At 39.4% G+C, this 19,322-nt stretch overlaps 1 protein-coding gene across 5 annotated transcripts in view; it reads left to right on the top strand.

The window, feature by feature from the left end:
- The window catches only part of mmd2a (monocyte to macrophage differentiation-associated 2a), a 31,013-nt gene that overhangs the window by 2,513 nt on the left and 9,178 nt on the right, over positions 1-19,322 (top strand). Inside the window, exons 2-4 of one of the 5 annotated variants that reach the window (XM_053492620.1) lie at positions 8,068-8,300; positions 15,065-15,146; positions 18,243-18,403. In XM_053492620.1, coding sequence (XP_053348595.1) covers positions 8,272-8,300; positions 15,065-15,146; positions 18,243-18,403 — 272 coding nt within the window. In that variant the 5' untranslated portion in view covers positions 8,068-8,271. Of the gene's footprint in view, positions 1-8,067; positions 8,341-12,757; positions 13,306-14,098; positions 15,147-18,242; positions 18,404-19,322 lie in introns of those variants that run through there. The other 4 variants (XM_053492619.1, XM_053492622.1, XM_053492621.1 and 1 more) reach the window with 4 other exon arrangements.

The following is a 19,322-nucleotide window of genomic DNA, read 5'->3' as shown; positions in this document are numbered from 1 at the left end:
TATATGATTACAAACAACTAACCCACAGACAAAAAAAGAAGGAAACATAAGCAAGTGTTATGCGCTTGAGCAAATTAGGACATAAATACACATGTGCAGGAATCATTGGATAAATAAGGAAAAATAAAAAAGTGACATATTTTGAGAGTAGAAAGTAATGGCACCTCCAGGGGCTGGGTTCGAATCCTACCTCGGGGTGTGTGTGTGTGTGTGTTTGTGTGTGGAGATGTTTTCCCCGTGCTTGATAGGTTTCCTCAGGTACTCCGGTACCACAGACAATTTCCCATAATGTGTGCATGTGTGTGTGGTGTCTGCATGTGTGCCCTGTTCAGGGTGTACCCTGCCTCGTGCCCAAAGTTTCCTGGGACCTTCCTGGGACTCACCCGACCGCCTGTGACCCTGTACAGGATAAGCTGTGTACAAGATAAATGACTACATGAAAAAAGAAAACAAACATTATATTTTTACTTGCTCCATAATCATTTTTCCCTCATTACGGACCTTCATAAGTCAGTGTGCCAAAAGGCATCGTCCTGTGTACATAGGGAGCGGTGCAACTGGTGCTATTCTGACCACATCCATTATTACATCTGTTATTTCATCATGGACAGCAAGTTGGAATGATTGTCCGAGAACAATCCACATTTTTGTTGCCATCATGTGTGTGTCATACGAAACAGTTCAGGCGATCCTCCTATGGGATTTGAACATATGCCGTGTTGCTGCCAAGGTCAACCCAGGCTGCTGACCCAGGAGCAGAAGGAACATCGCATCGAAGTCTGCAGAGAACTCTGTCAGCATGTCGTGGATGACCTGTCCTTCATGTCGAGGATCATTACAAGTGATGAATCCTGGGTGTACCTTCCTGACACGAAGCAATAGTCTTCACAATGGGAAAGCTGGTCATCTCCATGACCAAAAAAAGGCGAGGCAGCTTCGCAGCTTGACCAAGTGTATACTTGATCATATTTTTCAACATTTGTAAAATTTTTATATTGTTTATATTTAAGGATAATAAGTGATACATATTTAATCTAATCTAATCTAATCTATTCTAATCTTATTTTATGTAATCTCATACTTAAGGATATCAGCCTATACATAATATCATGTATATTTACTGGTTAAAAATAACCCTATCCCTAGTATATTTACTGGTTATATATGGCATACAATCATATAAAAAAAAAATTTTGGTGAGGATTTTTTTCAGATTCTCTCCCTGATTTATTTGTATTCAATTTCCACCTATCACTAGGGGGCTCCCACATTAAAGCTACTTACTACCAGTTAGTCAGGGAGGACCAAAGACTATTACTGTTTCCTCGGAACAACGTGACATCAGCTGGACACATCTTTTATAAAATGCTCGCTCACCCATTGTTGGGGGTGGCGTAACACACTCGGAGGACAGCGCTATCTGCTCCTTCCACTTGTGTGAGCTTACAGATGCCATGATTGGCTGTAAAGCTGTGATTGATGAGAGAGGCTAAATGCCTCCCATCCCACCGTGCACAGCTGAGATAAAGCTCTGTCTAGGCCCCCGGCTGCAGGAGGCTACAGCATCATCCAGGAACCTAAAACTAGCAAACGGCAAATAATAGGGCGAGCACTTTAACCCTGGGCCACTCGGGGGCCCAATATATTAAAAAATAAAACAGAAATTCTGTTTGTTTGGGCAGCGGGTGGTGCGTGGCCGGTGGTGTTTGCACAGGTAGTCACATGTGATTATCAGCATTTATGTCATACTATGGGCGTGTCACAGGCATACCTTACCAACCGTAACAATAGGCAGCGTCATCTGCAGCGAAAACAGGGATGGGGCCAAACCTGGATCAGGCTGAGAAGCATCTACAGTGGACAAGCACATATGACAGGCAGAAGTGAGGGCTGCCAAAACATTGGAGCAGCCTGAGGAGCGGCCGCGAGTTGACCGCACACTCCATTCACGGATCAAATTCAAATTAAAATTTTATTTGTCACATACACAAACATACACAGTACGAAATGTAGTGAAATGCATTATACGCCTGCCATTGACCCTAAAAGAGAGTTAAATTTTACAAATAAGAAATAAATATGAATAAAAGAAATACGATAGAAATTAAATAAAAAAATTAAATTAAACTAGGAAAAATAGAACTAAAAATAAAAATAGAATGTGCTAGGAAAAAAAATAGAACTAAAAATAAAAATAGAAATATGATGTACAAAATAGAAATATACTGTGCAAATTGAAATATACGGTACGGTGTGTGCAAATATGCATAGAGCAAAGTGTCTTAGTGCAGAGGTTATTAAAGTGTCTTTGTGCACTGGTCCAGGATGTAAACGTAAAACTGTAAAATGTAGTGTAGTTGTGAAGGTAGGTGTGCAAGGTTATTAAAGTGTCTTTGTGCAATGGTCCAGGATGTAACGTACGACATGTAGTGTATATATGAAGGAAGGTGAGCGTGTAATTGTCCATAGTGTTCATGGATGTAAGAAGATTGATAGATTTGACCAATTATGAAAATATTGTGTAGTTCTGCATAGTGGTGTGGTTGTGGTTGAGAGACCTTATCGCCTGAGGGAAGAAGCTCCTCCTCAGTCTCTCTGTGTTGGCCTTCAAGGAGCGGAATCGCTTCCCAGACCGCAACAGAGTAAACAGTCCGTTATTGGGGTGGCTGAGGTCCTTCACGATCTTCCTGGCCTTGGTCAAGCACCGCTTGCTGTAAATCGATTGCAGGTCAGGGAGCTCGATGCGGATGATGCGCTCAGCTGATCGCACCACCCTCTGTAGAGCTCGTCTGTCCTGCATGGTGCTGTTCCCGAACCAGGTCGTGATATTTCCCGTCAGGATGCTCTCGATGGTGCAGGAGTAGAAATTCCTGAGCACCTTGGAGGGCAGTCTAAAGTCTCTCAAGCGTCTGAGGTGGTAGAGACGCTGTCGGGCCTTTTTTACCACGGTGTTGATGTGACAGGACCATGCCAGGTCCTGCGTGATGTGAACACCGAGGTATCTGAAGCTGTCCACTCTCTCCACAGGGCTCCTGTTGATGACGGGGGTCTGGTAGTTCCTCACCTGCTTTGTACTAAAGTCCACTATCAGCTCCTTTGTCTTACTGACGTTCAGGAGGAGATTGTTTCTCTGGCACCAGTTCTCCAGATTTCCAACCTCCTCCAGGTAGGCCGTCTCATCGTTGTTCGTGATCAGGCCCACCACAACAGTGTCGTCAGCAAACTTGATGATGGTGGTGGAGCTGGTAGTGGCCACGCAGTCGTGGGTGTACAGAGAGTACAGCAGGGGGCTCAGAACACAACCCTGGGGGGCTCCAGTGCTGAGAGTGAGGGAGGCTGAGACATGTCCGCCCATCCTTACTGCCTGTGGTCTGCCAGTTAGGAAGTTGGAGATCCACTGACACATAGATGAGCTGAGTCCCAGGTGCTCCAGCTTGGTGGTAAGTGTGGAGGGAATTATGGTATTAAATGCAGAACTGTAGTCGATGAAGAGCATTTTCACATAATTCCCCCTCCGAGTGTCCAGGTGAGTGAGAGATGTATGGAGGAGATGAGAGATTGCATCGTCCGTGGAACGGTTTGGACGATAAGCAAACTGTAGTGGGTCGAGTGTGTCTGGTAGTGAAGAGATGATGAAGTCTCTGACCAGGCGTTCAAAGCACTTCATCACTACTGAAGTGAGGGCTACAGGGCGATAATCATTGAGGGAAGCAGGATGAGGTTTCTTTGGGACAGGAACAATAATGGACTCTTTGAAGCATGTGGGGATCACCGACTGAGATAAAGAGATGTTGAATATCTCAGTGAACACAGGTGCTAGCTGGTCTGCGCAGGCTCTGAGAATACGGCCTGAGATGCCGTCTGGTCCTGCTGCTTTCCTGGTGTTCACTCTCTTGAAGGCTCTCCTCACGTCATGCTCGGTGATGATCACGTCATGCTCGGTGATGATAATAGTAGTCGCAAGTTACCTTTAGTAAGTTATAAGAGAAGAGAGCTTTGAAAGATATTAAAGGTTTTAGAGATACAAAACCTTTAAATTTTATTGTAAACATTTGTGCAACCTTTAACACTTTGAAATCAACTTTCAAAATTTTTGGTGAATAAATTTTTTTAATGTCAATAAGTTTTGGCATCAAACACTTTTTAAAGCCATGGAATTGTGACTTAGGCGTCACGTTAGCATAATGGTTAGCACTGTTGCCTTGCACCTCCAGGGTCCGTGTTTGTTTCCCACCTCGGGTTTGTGTGCATGGTTTTTGTGCATATGTTCCTTCGTGTAATCCAGTTTTCTCCCACAGTCCAAAGACATGCAAGTTAGGCCAAAATCGTCCATAATGTGTGAATGAGCGTGTGTGTAACGCGGACCCCATCCAGGATGTACGCCTCCTCGTGTAAGTCTCCTGGTATAGGCTCCAGGCCCCTGCGACCCTGTATACAGGATGAAGCGGAATAGATGATGAGTAAATGGAAGTGAGTAAATTGTGATTTAAGAATCAAAATAAAAACAATGAATTTTATACATACTTTTTGAAAACCACCATGTAGATGATTACTTGAACATTGCTGACTAAACTAACATAACTCATTGTACTCCCATCAACTGTTGAATTGAACAGCAAAAAAAATGAATGAAAAAATATCTTATCTACAGAAACAGGTCACAATGAACTCAAAATTTTTTTTCGACATTAAACAAGGCTAACACAATGGAACTTTGATAGTAGTTGTAATGTAATGCATTTTCCTTCTTTTGCCTTGTTATTTCATGTTTCCATCTTCGTGCTCAAGAACACGCCTCTGTTCAGGGTCTCTATAAATCTCCTCTCTTCTCTTTTTTTGCACGCCCTATTCCTTCCTTCGTTCTTGCCATACTTGCCTGAAATTAATAAATTATTCAGATATATTTATTTTGCCTCAAATGTCCTTAAACAGCTTCATTAAACACAATCTAACTTTACTGTTTTTTTTATCTTATCCTGCACATAATAAATGTGTAACAGTTTTTTTAACTAATACAAAAAAACCCATTTAATACAATGACACAAATACAGAGTGCACAATTATAAGCTGTTGGTTATCTATAAATATGTGTAGTAAATATTAGCAGATTGTACACTACTGGGAAAATTTTTTTTTTAATAATGAATCATGCAACAAAATTAATAATAACATGTTTTGTTAAAGAAAATGTTAAAAGTATTTTAAGTAGTAAAATAAAACCTACTTTCGACAATACTGTCACACAGCCAGTCACAACCATCAGATGAATCTCCTGATGGAGTTGACAAAATCCAAACATCCGAGATCTTAAAAATATAAATAATGATCAAACTTACAAGAACCTGAGCAGTTGGACAGAATTTAGAACAAACCGGGAGTCATGACGGGGACATTAGAGTTTCAGTTGAACACAAGATTGCCTGAATTGATTTATTTTTTTTAAATGTCTGATAGAAACTTAGGACACAAATAAAAAATTAAAGTTAGTTATGTAATGAATTATTTTAAGAGCCATTAATTAATTAATTTGTGCTTATTTTACTTAGCATCCAATACGTGATTTTTTTCATATATCACTGTTTTTTTTTTGTTTGTTTTTTTTGCCATTTGAAAAATGTGAACTATTTTGTTATGGTTAGTTGATTCAGCTTATACAACTCAAGATCATAAACAAAATTATTTAATTATTAAGTAAATCATTTCTGAATTTTACACAAAAACACTATGAAACAATATGTGCTGGACAAGTTTTGTCCCAGTTCTCAAGAGAGAGAGAGAGAGAGAGAGAGAGAGAGAGATGTACATGCTGTCTATTTCAATTTGAACTTGGATGTCATCAGTTTTGAAAGTGAGTATACAAATGCACATTCAGACTTCAGCTTCATTTTAATTAAGAAAAAAACAGTCAGGGAAGTCAGGAATGTAATGTCCTCTTATGTTTTCATCTATAAAAAAAAAACCCTATTTAATGGCATCATGTCCTCCTGGTGCAGGTTTAACCTCATGAGACATTTCTCTTTACTGTTTCTCTTTATTAACCCCTGATAGATATGAACTTTATTGTCTTCAAATTGAAAGAAGCTTGGCAAAAGAATTATACCTAACAGTCCACATATGAGTGGACAATGTTTTTTGTTTAAGTTTTGTTTTCTTATTTCAAATATAGATGTCAGTCAGTGTGTGTGTGTTGGATGGTTGAAAATGTTCCTCTGGTTTATTTTATACACAGCACACAGTTACCTTTAGATAAGAAATATACTTTACAGGCAGTTTTTAAAAGTAGAGATAACATCCGTTAGACTGTGAATGACATCTTGTAGAGAACAGAAACGATCACAATCTGAATAAATATATGTCAAAAGTTTTTTACTTTACCTTATCAGGGGTCACCCAGAAGATGATGTAGAGCAACTTTCTGGGTTCCTTTAAAAGTTATACCTCATGTTTGTTTGTCCCTGCCACCTCTAGCTCCCAGAAAACCACAGACTGTGCTAATGTTTCAGTTCATTTTAATTCTCCTTATCCCATTAGAGCAAACAGAATTAATGGCTAAATAGATTCGATATTGTCTTGGGATAGTATGGATGATGTATTTTTTTAACAGTTAGTTTAAATAATAATCATTATTCTTTATCTGTAACCCAAGCAACGCGAAAAAAAGAATTTGCACATAATATTCAATAAAATATTACCATTTAACATGATAAATGATACAATATGTGCATATAAATCAGGAAGCATGATAATAGCATCCTCTCATTCATCAGTTTGTTGTTTCATGAGTGAAGCGAGATTTTACTATGTTAGACTGCAAATACTCACTCACTCGTCTTCTATACCGCTTTATCCTTTAGGTCGCGGGGACCTGGAGCCTATCCCAGGAGACTTAGGGTACGAGGGGGACACACACACACACCCACACACACACACACACACACACACACACATACACACACATACAAGACTGCAAATAGTCAAATAAAACATCTTTATGTGTGATAGATAAGAATTAACAATAAGCACAAACTGTAAAATAAAATTGTAATATTTAAAGATATTTAAAAAGTAAACTGACACCCGTAAATTGAATGACATCATCTTTGGCATAATTTTTCCAGCTGATGGAACTTTTAAACTTTTTCCCGGTCAGTGATTTGGGATGTTTCTGTTCCGTACTCTGCCGTTTACTCTTAGACTTGTAGTGATGAATCCGTGTCTCATCACCAGTAATGATTCTCTTTGAAAAACCTTCATAAGAGTATCGCTTCACATTTTTAAAATGTTTTTTACAGTTATCCAAACACATCCGTTAGTTTTTCGGGTGCTGCAGTCGAGGGGTCGCCGCAGCAGACCATCCAATGGGAAGGCCTGGCTCACAAACTCCGTTCCAGTTCATCCCAAAGGGTTGAGATGGGGTTGCGGTCAGGGGTCTGTGTTCGGGCCGGTCGAGTTCTTCCACACCCAACTCATCAAACCATGTCCTTATAGTCCTTGCTTTGTGCACTGGGGCGGAGTCATGTTGGAATAGAAAGGGGCCTTCAACAAACTGTCATCACAACGTTGCATACATAGAAGCGCACTGTAGCATTGCCAAGATGTCTTAGTATACTGAAACAGGTAGTTTAGTAGGTGCTCCAGGACCAGGGAAGGAACCTGCATAACAGACTCTCGACCAGACGAGGGCGCACTTGAAGCACCAAACAGCCAAGATCTGCACGGAATTCTTATCTTTGAAGTTTCCTGCGTGTTTGAGCAAGTTATTGATGAGTCTGAATAACTGCGATCATGTATAATAAATAGTAGCTCTTATAGTAGAGAAATGAGTTTAGACGTATTTAAGTATCTAGCACTGATGCTTCAGAATAAGGGGTAATAATAATAATAATAATAATAATAGTCTTTTTAATTCTTTTAATTCATTTTTGTTTAAAGTGCAGCTCTGTTGATGTCTCATGCATTGCAATTGTGTACAAAAGTGATCCTTTGATTGTGTGTGTGTGTGTGTGTGTGTGTGTGTGTGTGTGTGTGTGTGTTTGCTAATGCATGCCCTATTTTTCCCCCCTCCAGATGAGCAAGTGGGCGGTCGGAGGATTTCATATTATCTCTGTAGCACAACAGGAGCATGATGATGTCATGGCTGTGCTTTTCAGGAACTTTTGGAGTAAAGAAGGCACTCGGATCTCGAGCTGAAGGAAGGAAAGTGCTGCACACACACACACACACACACACAGACACATACACACACACACACACACACTGTTCATCTACAGCATGGATTTCAGGAATACTAAGTATGGAAGGTAAAGTGCATTCAAGTTTTCAGCCTCAGCTTTACTTGCTGTGAGTATCTATCTATCTATCTATCTATCTATCTATCTATCTACCTACCTACCTACCTACCTACCTACCCACCTATCTATCTATCTATCTATCTATCTATCTATCTATCTATCTACCCATCTTAAGCATTGAGCTGATCTTTATTCATTCTATCACAGGTTGTAATCATCTTGCTCTCTCCAAAAAGTCACTCAGTGTTAACAAAAGTTAACACAGATCACTAGTTTAAACCTTTGTTGCAATGAAGTTGGATTATCCCGTATGCAGTGTACCGGGTGAACACAAAGTCTTTACTTAATTTACATGTATCCTCTGCCAGGGACAAACATGTACATTATTTGCAGTGTATTATTATTGCAAACATGTGGTTTATTGCAAATAATATAAAGAAAATTCCATTGCCTTGTCCATGACATTTGTGCGTTGATTTTTTTAATCTTTGTTTATACTGTACATAATCAAGGACTCACACTGTAGTTTAAGGATCAGAGCTGCGTGCTTTGGACTGTGTGGAAAGGATGTTAACAGGATGGGGTAGCGTTTCCTTCAGGACAAGCAAAGCTTGTTTTTATTGTCCTTTTTTTCTGTTCCATTCACTTCTACAGTGTTGAAGGAGGGTTTAGAAAACAGCCTGATGGGTCAGTTCTCACATGACTGTACTGAACAGCACTGATGTCTCGCACATCCGCATGTTATGGAATAGAATGTGAATGGCTTTGGTGGGTTTCCTCCCACAGTCCAAAGACAGTTGAGGGGTCGCCATTCGATCCACACACCACCTGACGCACCCCTCCTATTTCATCCGGCCTTGGAACCTTCTAAAGTTTAAGAAGATTGTAATAAGCTGTATAGCTTCCCATGTCTATCAAAACGTTTATTTGCTATTTAAAGCATGCACGTATTCCCCTTGATATTAAACCGCCCTGCTTATAGCTGCAGTCTAACACTCCTGAACCACACGGCATTTTCAGTGTTCATTTACACACTACTCATTTCTTGCATTCTCTTCAGGACCAGACACGTCATGTTCTTTATACACGCATGACATTACTGTATCTGTGTGCATCTGTAAACTGGTACATACTGTACTAAATGACCTTATTCGTGTGTATACAGTATTATTATGGCATATGAAACTATGAAGCTTTTTAAAAGTTTGATTATGCCATTATAAACACAATGGTGTCCTTAAATATTTATGACCCCAGACTCAAAGCAAGGGTGTGTTCTAGCTCGGGACTAAAGAGGTTTCCATTGTGTCTGTGAAGCGGTAATTGGTAATAAGGAATAAAACATGACAGGGAGTGCTGTTATTGGAAAATATTTATTGGTGATACCGTTACAACGCCAAAGATTATCACTTCCCCATGCAGTGTGTGTGTGTGTGTGTGTGTGTGTGAAATATTTTTTCCACAATCATACAACAAGCACATATCACAAAACTTTATTCATTAATTATTAAAAATGTCATATTTTGGTCATTTATTTTTACATTTAATGGTGCAGAATGATCAACCGATGTATATATTAATTCAAGATTACTTTTATTGCTAAATAATTTTAACAATACAGCCTAATGCATACCGCCAACAAGTAATTATACACATATAAGCTGAAAAACATGTTAGCAAATATTTGTAAGTCCATGAGTTCACAGAAGAGAATGTACAGTTGTAGAAATAAACTAGTGATGCAGAAGCGCTCGACATTAATACAATCAGAATTAGTAGTGCAAATAGATTTGTTATGGAGTAAAAGATTATTAAAGTGGTTAATTTTAAGTCGTATTTAATGTATTATATCATGATCATCTACAGTAGATGTCCTTGTAAACAATCTGTTACTAAAGAAATGATAATAAGTTAGAATTAATATATAAAAGTCATTTAAATAATAGAACTATGAGGCTGTTATAGAATATTAATCCAATCAGATGTGAGAGTTTAAAGGTGCTTTTGTATAAAATACATAATTAATGGAAACATTGCAGTCATAAGAGACTACTGACAATCCTGTGACTTCCATCTTTGGTATTTTTAACACAATAAATTAATATTGTGATGTAATATTTTCCACATATACCTGTACATTAGCAGGGAAAGAACTGATTTCTATATTGAGTTCATTTGAGCTCAGCTACTGTGGGACCTGGGATTCTTTAACAGAACAGGACGTGAGAGCAGGAATGTTGAAGTCGGAGGCCCATGATCGGGGCATTACCCCCCTTACATAACTTCAGATTACAACACAAGTCCAGTCGGGGTGAATGAGGTGACATAATTGCGCCATAAAAAAGTAATAACAAAGAGTATGATCACAAACAATATCTCAGTTGAATTGGAAAAAAATGTCCTGAATAGTTAAAGACGTTCAACAATACATGTCAATATGGCAGTGTGTGTGAGAGACGGCAACTGTGCTATTTTTAAGGGGAATTTTGGACTTGGATCCCAGAACGGCTCTATTAATCATCTATTGAGGCACAGAGATCGAGATGGCTTTGCTCCACCAGGCACTGGCATGGCGGTCACTTTTTCAGCGCATCACTGTTTTATTACAGCGGGCAGAGCCGAGCCTAAAACCACTGCTGCTGCTTACAAACCGTGCAGGGACCAATAAATATATAGAATGACTTTATCATTAAGGGAACAAATATCAGCCTGTTTTCCCAGGCACACCACAGAAAGGTGTGTATACAGTATTTTATACCTTACGTCCACACGCTGAACATAAACGGTTCGAAACTCAACACTCAAATCATTAAAATCATATCCGTCGATGTGCAGCTAAAACAATTTATTCCCTCACATCATGTAGACAGACATTCCAGCAAGAATAGATCAATGTCTGGCTCTTACGTATCCTCATTACACGAACGCTTGGCCTGATGTTCAGCATCCACCGTATGAATCTGTTTCAGTTAATGTGCCAAAAAATATCTTTTACACGGTACAGAAGACAGAATTGTTGACAAAATGTTGTCTGTCAGAATTAGTTGTTCAGTTAGTACAAAGATATGATGCATGTTGAGTTCACGCAACACACCTGGGACCGAGCTATGTATCTAGCTTTCTAATTATCCTCAAGATGTGAAAAATATCCCTCTGTTTGCTTTATAACAGACACAGGCAGGGGAGCACAGGGGGAACAACATGACACTGGGTAAAGTGCTACAGAGACTTTTTATGTTATTACACAAAGTGTGCTAGAAAGAATCTACAGCCAAGTTTCAGAATGACTCACTGTGTTCTTAATAAATCCATCCATCCATCTAGGAACCTCTGTAGTCCAACCAGGAAGGCCAATATGGAGGCCAATGGTGACTGAGGTGGTACAGGTAGGACCAACTTCGGTCAACATTCACACACTCATACACACTATGGGCAATTTGTGAACGCCACTTAGCATAACCTTCATGTCTTTGGACTGTGGAAGAAAACCGGAGAACCCGGAGGAAACCCACCAAGCACGAAGAAAACAAGCAAACCCCCTGCACACAGACCCAGAGGCAGGATTCTGAAGGACCCTGGAGGTTCGAGTTGTCAGTGCTAGCCACTTCACCAGCGTGCCACCAATCTTCTTAATAAATATGTGTTAAAAAAAGTTATTTTCATTACAGGATTGTTTACCTACCGTGCTGTGTTTGTAAATGACAGAATCCAACCTTACACTGTATTTCTTTAATCTCCTTGCCTACAACCAACTCACAGGAAGTTTTAGTTTAGGTTGTTAAAAACAACCTATTATTAAAAATTCACTTTTTAGTCATTTTTAGACCCTCCAGCATGTGTGTGTGTGTGTGTGTGTGTGTGTGTGTGTGTGTGTGTGTGTGTGTGAGGAAAACATTCCTGCTTTTTGTCCTTTTTCAGTTCTTTATTGTCCGGAGTATAAACAAGCCAATTAGATTTAATTAGATTAAAGTTGATGGTTTATCTTTATCCCTCCAGGTTTTAATACTGCACTGGACTCAGTTATTTTAATATTTTAGTAGTTTAATTCACAGCTTTTTGGCCGAACAATATACTGTATTTAAAAAAACCTGAATGTGTTGGATTGTCCCTCTCTCTTCCCCGTATACAGCTAATTTCTGTCTCTCTGTCTCTTTAATGGGAAAGAGAAACAAATCTGCATTTGATTAGACTTCATTAGAGTTGAGCACATTTAAACCAGCCACCCCCCCCCTCCCCCCCTCAACCCCACTGTTGTTCCTAGGACTTGTTCCGGTCGTGTCCACCGTTATATAACAATCTTGCAGACAAATGAAGGATGTTTGGTTGAAAATATCAAATCCCCAAGCCCCTGGTTGTCAAGGTGACCCTGACATCAGTGTTTGGGCAATGTTAAAAAAAGAACAGATTCCACGTGGGATTAGACCTGCCAGTGCCAGGCAACTTCAGTGTGCTGGGAAAATTCCTTTAACGTGATTGGGATTAGAATAACACACTGGACTGGCCTCGTGCACAGACACGCTTACGGTTGGGATTTAGATATTCATTTATCATGTGGAAGACTTGATTCTCTAATTTGAAATAATGGCCTTCAACTTTGAGCAGAAGTATTTAAAATACCCAACCTTACTTAACTCTGCTGTGTCCTGTGTAATTAAAATGATTAAATCAATGACTGCCTTGCCGGGAAGTAAGCATGACTCATTAGATGGGACCGGAGGGGATACGCCTCCACAGGTCAATAATCACTTACGTTTGTGTGCAAACGGGACGAAGATACAGCTATAGCTATTTCATGGGTGTATGTCTGCTTTATGTTGCGTTCAGGACGTCGTTGCCTGCTGTTGTTTCTACGCCCTTGTCAGTCTGCTTATATTACGAGTTGAGACTTACCAGTGTAAATAGTCAGGGCATGTAGCTTCGAAACTATTTGGCAGAGGACTCGTGTTTAGTTTGGCATTGAAGAAGTATGACTGGATTATACATCAGAGCTCAGTTTCCCAAAAGCATTGTAAAAGTAAGTTTAACGTAATGTTCGTGTTCATAACGTTAAAGAATACAGTAGTGCTCTGCTGCTTTAATGGAACTTTCTGTGAGGTTGGGCTGCTAGAACATCTGGAGTTGTGTTCTTTTTAAAGATACTACACTTCGATTTAGTCTCACATTTGTGTAAAAAAGTAAATAACTACAGTAGGATTCATAAATGTAGAGATAGTAATGTAGTAATACATACACAACCTTTCCTAAAGAAAGAGGAATATCATCTTTTTCTTCATTCAGTAGCCGAACAACAACTCGTCCTGAAAGTCCACTTTCTTCGTAAAGTTCATACACTTTAATTCGTGGTAGTTTTATTTTTGAGTCATTCTCAGAAACGGTGACAAAGCTGTCGGTTAGACTGTTGGCCGTGATGAAATCGAAAAAATCCCCACAAAAATGACATCACTGTATAACTTCCTTCAAAATAAATAAATGCTTATCATTATATACATTTTTCTTAGAAACTTTTCCTTGCACCTCAGATTAGAGCCGTTATGAAGCTTTACAGAGCAGAAGTAGCAGATACACATCTCAATATCAACTGTTCAGAGGAGATTAGTGTGAATTTTGGATAAACGCCTTCAGGAGTGTTTTACAGTGTAGAATGAAATAAACATCAGGAAGTTTAAAGGGGTGTACAAACTTTTGACTGGTATTGTAAGTAGGAGGTCTATCAAATATATAAATAAACACAATATACTGTATATTTTTAAAGAGCATAAAACAAAAATAATCATCATTTAGTTCCTTACATTTTATGCCATTTGCACATACAAATTAACAGAATAATTTAATTACGACTTTGGCCACAGAAGAAGGTTTGATCATTTCTCCATGCCAGTGCAGTAAGCAGTTCCTCATTGAGACCCTGATGGAAAGCTGATAGAACACTGGTTTGTTCCACCTGCTCTCTGGTGGTCGAAACAGTGCACACATGTCTTTAGTCCCCTTGTTGTACCTCCTTGCCCTTGTGCATCAAATTCAAAGCTCCTTCTTTTCAACCAAGGGAGCATTTTTTCGGTGAGAAAGTTCAGGAACTGAGCTGTCTTGGTTCGATCTGAAACCTTATGTTACCTGGAGAAATATAATGAGTATTAGAGCAGGGAGCCCTTACACACTGCTGGCTTCTCCAAGTTCTAGTCTGGGTGTGTGATGGGAGAAGCAGTGAGATGATGCAGGGCCGCTGGCTGAACCACATTGGTGGCTTTCATTTGTGGCCTTTTTGATTCTTTGGTGTTACTCATCGATTGTGTAATTAGAGCTTGATACCAATTGAATTTGAGCTCCTGCATCCATGTGACAGTGATGTATTATGTCAGGAATAAATCAGATTTGAATAAACCAAGCAAACAAAACAAATGTGAATCAAAATGAGAAACATATGACAGGCAGCGGTGAGAAGATCAGCAAACAATCAGGGCAAAACCAAATCAGGTTAAAAAACAGGACACTACAGCTTGGTTCAAGGACATAGAGTGTGTACCTCTCAGCGAATTCTTGCATTCAGACTCAGAGTGTGTGTGTGTGTGTGTTTGTGTGTGTATTCGAGTCCAGCTGTACACAGTCAGTAATCAGGTGAACTGGAACGTGTCTCCTGGGATTTGGTGTCCTCAGTGGGAACGTTAGTAAGCCATGCTGAGTTCTGGGAAATGTTCTAAATCTTGTGCGTACATGACATGTTTACAGAGTAACAGAGCAGATCGTGATTATCAGATAAGATGTGTTTGTTGTTTCAGATTCATGAACTCTCGAGTGCCATCCAGCAAAAGGTATCAGCCCACCGAGTATGAACATGCAGCCAACTGCGCTACACATGGAGTGAGTAGACTCTGTCCTGATGGTATTTCAATATACTGTAGGTGGATTTGTGAGGACACGAGGACGACCAGTCAAAAGTTTGTGCACCCCTTCTAACTCCTGATGTTTCTTTCTACACTGTAAAACAACACTGAAGGCGTTTATCCAAAACACACAATAATCTCCTTTGACCAGTTGATATTGAGATGTGTATCTGCTACTTCTGCTCTGTAAAGCTTCATCACGGCTCTAATCTGAGGTGCTGGTTGTTAATTGGTAATTTCTGAGGCTGGTGACTCTAAATGAACTTCTCCTCTACAGCAGAGCTCAGTTTTGGTCTTGTTTTCCTGGGAAGGTCTTCATGAGAGACAGTTTCTTCATGGAGCTTGATGGGTTTTACAAACGCACTCGACACAATACTATTCTTGTAGGAACTGATCCAGAACAGCCAAAAAAAATTATTTATTTACATAATGCCATATGTGTTATTTCATAATTTTAAATAAAAAAATCCAGTATCATTCTAGAATGCAGAAAATAAATCCAAACTTGTGTCCAAACTTGTGACTGGTACTGTATTTCAGAAGATTTTATTTAAAAACAGGTAATAAAATGTTCAGGGGTGCAGGTCATATACGTTATTGTCCCTGAAAAAATTGCTGATCAATGGTAGATTTCATGGATCCATAGAAACGTCTGTACCCCATGATGACCACTGATTGCATTTATTCCCATTTATACGACCGTGGTAGGACCTACAGTCAACATTCACACACTAAAGGCAGTATGGAAACGCCAGTTAACCTAATCTGCACTTATTTGGACTGTGGGAGGAAACCGGTGTACCTAGAAAAACCCACCAAGCACGGGGAGAACATGCAAACTCCACACACACAGACCAGTGATGGAAATCGAACCCTCGACCATGGAGGTGGAAGCCCACAGTGCTAACCACTACAAGCAATAAGCTAGCTAACATTATACAGTCTATACAGTTAGCTGCAACTAAGTTCATCTGTCTCACTGTCTAGAAAAGTAACTTTATTTATTTATTTACACTACAGTCAAAGTTTTATATATAACTGGACTACATTTTATGCCTAAAGAGGTCCTCTATGCAAACCTTCAAGATTTTTTAAATCTTTAAACATTGCTAGCAAACTAAGTGTGTTTAACTACATCTCTGCTCAGAAGTGAACAAGACACTTGTTAAACCACAAGACTTTTGCGAATATGAGTATATAATCTTACAGAGTCAAGCGGAACGGAACCTGAAACCTCCAGCAAGGCCGGTCTTAAATCACTTTAAAGTGTAACAGCACAGATGAAGAAGATCCACCTAGACTCTATATACTACTGTATACACACACACACACACACACACACACACACACACACACACTTTAAGAAGCAGCATTCCTAAGGTAGATTAGCGTAACAGGCAGCGGAGAGGATAGAAGTGTGCTTAATTCACATCCAAACATCCTTTCTGCTGGAGCAGGATGAATGCAGTGTGGACTAATGCAAATAATCGGGCAGTGCAGATTTATTTCCTCCTGAGTCAGTTCTGTCTTGTTTGTTTATGGCAAGTTGTTTTTATGGCTGTGTTTTTGTGGTTTCGGAGCAATGCTGCTGTTTGGACAACATCCTGCTCTCTAATCTTCCTCCCATTCTTTACTGAAGCACATCTGGCGTGACCGACGTACAGCTGTCTCTCTGACGGAAAATCCTCTCTGACCTTTTTATCAGGCTACAGGCATGAAAGGACACCCTGCCCAGACAGAATTTAAACATGACAATGCTTGGGTCAGACGCAGTTTGATATTAGGGAAAGGAAATGATGCGTTGTTTATCTTGTTTAGTGTTGGCTTGATGACTAGGTGATGGCAGGATTTGTTAGGAATGCACAATTAATGATTCATGAATACATACAAGGGAGGCAGAGTGGCGTGGTGGTTAGCACTGTTGCCTCAAACATCCAGCGTCAAGGGTTCGAGTCCCACCTTAGGTCTGTCTGTCTGTCTATCTGTGTGTGAAGTTTGCATGTTCATCCCATGATTGGTGGGTTTCCTTTGGATACTCCGGTTTCCTCACACGGTCCAAAAACATGCAGATTAGGCTATTTGTCCTTGTCAAACATTCCCTAGCTTGTGTGCCCTAAGTCTGCTGGGATAGGCTCCAGGCCTCCTGCCACCCTGTACACAAGATTGAGTGGTATAGATAAAAAGTCAGGATTCATACAAGGAGTCATCGAACCTTCTATAATAAAAAGTGATATAAAGGAGTTAAGAGTTTACCGCACACTCTTTTGGGTCATATTGGGCCGTTAGAAATGTTTAATGACACAGCGATGCTGAAAATACTGTAAGATTGATTTATTTACAGTATAAGTTGAATGGAAGTTAAAGGCAGTGAAGAGTGGCCATGTAAAACCCTCCACTTCTTTTCCCTATTATGAAATGATTAACCAGATTTGCAAATCATATTCAAATTATAGTTGGCATTGTGGTATTTTTCTCATCCATATAAAGTCAGTGGTGGTAAAAGTATTAAGACAAAAAGTGAAATTTAATATTTTAATGACATTCTTGAATTTTTTAAATGATGATAATCAAGATAATAATAATAATAATAATAATAATAATTTATTTGGTGCAATGAAACTGCTAACTGATATATACTGATATATAGTATTTAGTATGAAGTCCTTTATTATTTTAAACCCGCTGGATCCGGCTGGTCATAAAATCAGACTGACGTCTGTGGTACTCTGGTGTCACTCGCACTGTTCACGCCTACTCGATCGCTTTCTGAAGATCATGTAAAGAAGACGGTTTCTTAACTTTCTTCTCCTTTCTTCTTTACCATCATCCAACAGGTTTCTGTTGGGTTTAGGTCTGAAGATGACCAGGGCTACGGCTCCAGACGCTGAATACTCTCTTCATATAGCCACTTTTTTTTTTTACTTAATTAGCACAACTCTTTACATCATTAGTGAAATCATCTCTGTTGTGCACAGGACAAACTATAATACATGCCTTATGTTGTCTTAATTCTTTTGGCCACTACTGTAAATCCAGGGAGACAATTTATCACCTATTTATATATTTTTTTTAGTTTTGGATTATTCCCAGTATCGTGGGCAGTTCGCTGTTGTACTTCCTGTCTGATGACCAATGGGAAAGCATCACAGCATGGCTGTACGGCACTGGACTGTCTGGCTTGTTCATCATGTCCACGATGTTCCACACTGTAAGCTGGAAGAAGAGTCACTTGCAGTAAGTTTTTGCATAGAACATGTTGCTGGAACTCATTTTTGTTCTGAGAGCGTGTAAATATTTAATAAAGTACATGTGCATAAAAATGCACGCACATTTACACCTACACACCCATCATCAGTAAACTTGATATAAAGGTGATAGGAACAGTTCCTGTAACTACAGCAGGTCCTAGAGGTTTACAACAGACAGGAAATAAACATAGTTAAGCAAATGCCAGATGTGTTAAGAAGAGTTCATCTTGAGTGCGACAAACAACTATGTGTCTATATTTAGAAAGAAATTTTAGAGAAAGTCTTTGTAAAAAAAAAAAAAAAAAGTGACATGTTGCTAGAAAAGTTTAACTTCCACAACTTCCTCTATGTATGGAGACGCTTTGGACACCATGTCCACAACATGTATAAAGTTTCCAGTAAAGTAAATCCAGTTAAAATGCTTATCTTTATAGTAAAGGGGACCTATTACACAAAATTCACTTTTTAAGTCATTTTAGACCAAAAATGTGTACATTGTAACCAGTGGCGGCTGCTAGCTTTTGAAACAGGGGAAGCTCATATTAGGGCTTCATCATAAAATTCATTATGTTATTTGTACGTAAATTCTGTCTAGTTTCCCCTTCCACGAGCTACTTTAATTATATGAACGAACTAACTTTCCAATGCTGAAACACTGAGCAAAGTCAAGAAGGATATAATATGTTTTTTAAAATTATTTAAAGAATGATTTGTACAAACAAAAATGGTTTATATCACCAGCAAACAATACAGAGTGCAGCAGTTCATCGTAGCACTTCACCTGCAAATCCGCATGGGCAGTGGCGGACTGGCCATCTGGAGTACCTGGAGTTTTCCCGATGGGCCGCTGGCCAGTGTGGGCCGGCCCAGTCAGTACGCAAATATATAAAAAATGACGGTGTTAT

This window comes from Clarias gariepinus, chromosome 3 (genome assembly GCF_024256425.1).
Source record: "Clarias gariepinus isolate MV-2021 ecotype Netherlands chromosome 3, CGAR_prim_01v2, whole genome shotgun sequence".
Taxonomy (NCBI): Eukaryota; Metazoa; Chordata; class Actinopteri; order Siluriformes; family Clariidae; genus Clarias; species Clarias gariepinus.
The sequence above is the reverse complement of the archived record's forward strand: the minus strand, read 5'-3'. Positions and strand labels throughout refer to the sequence as shown.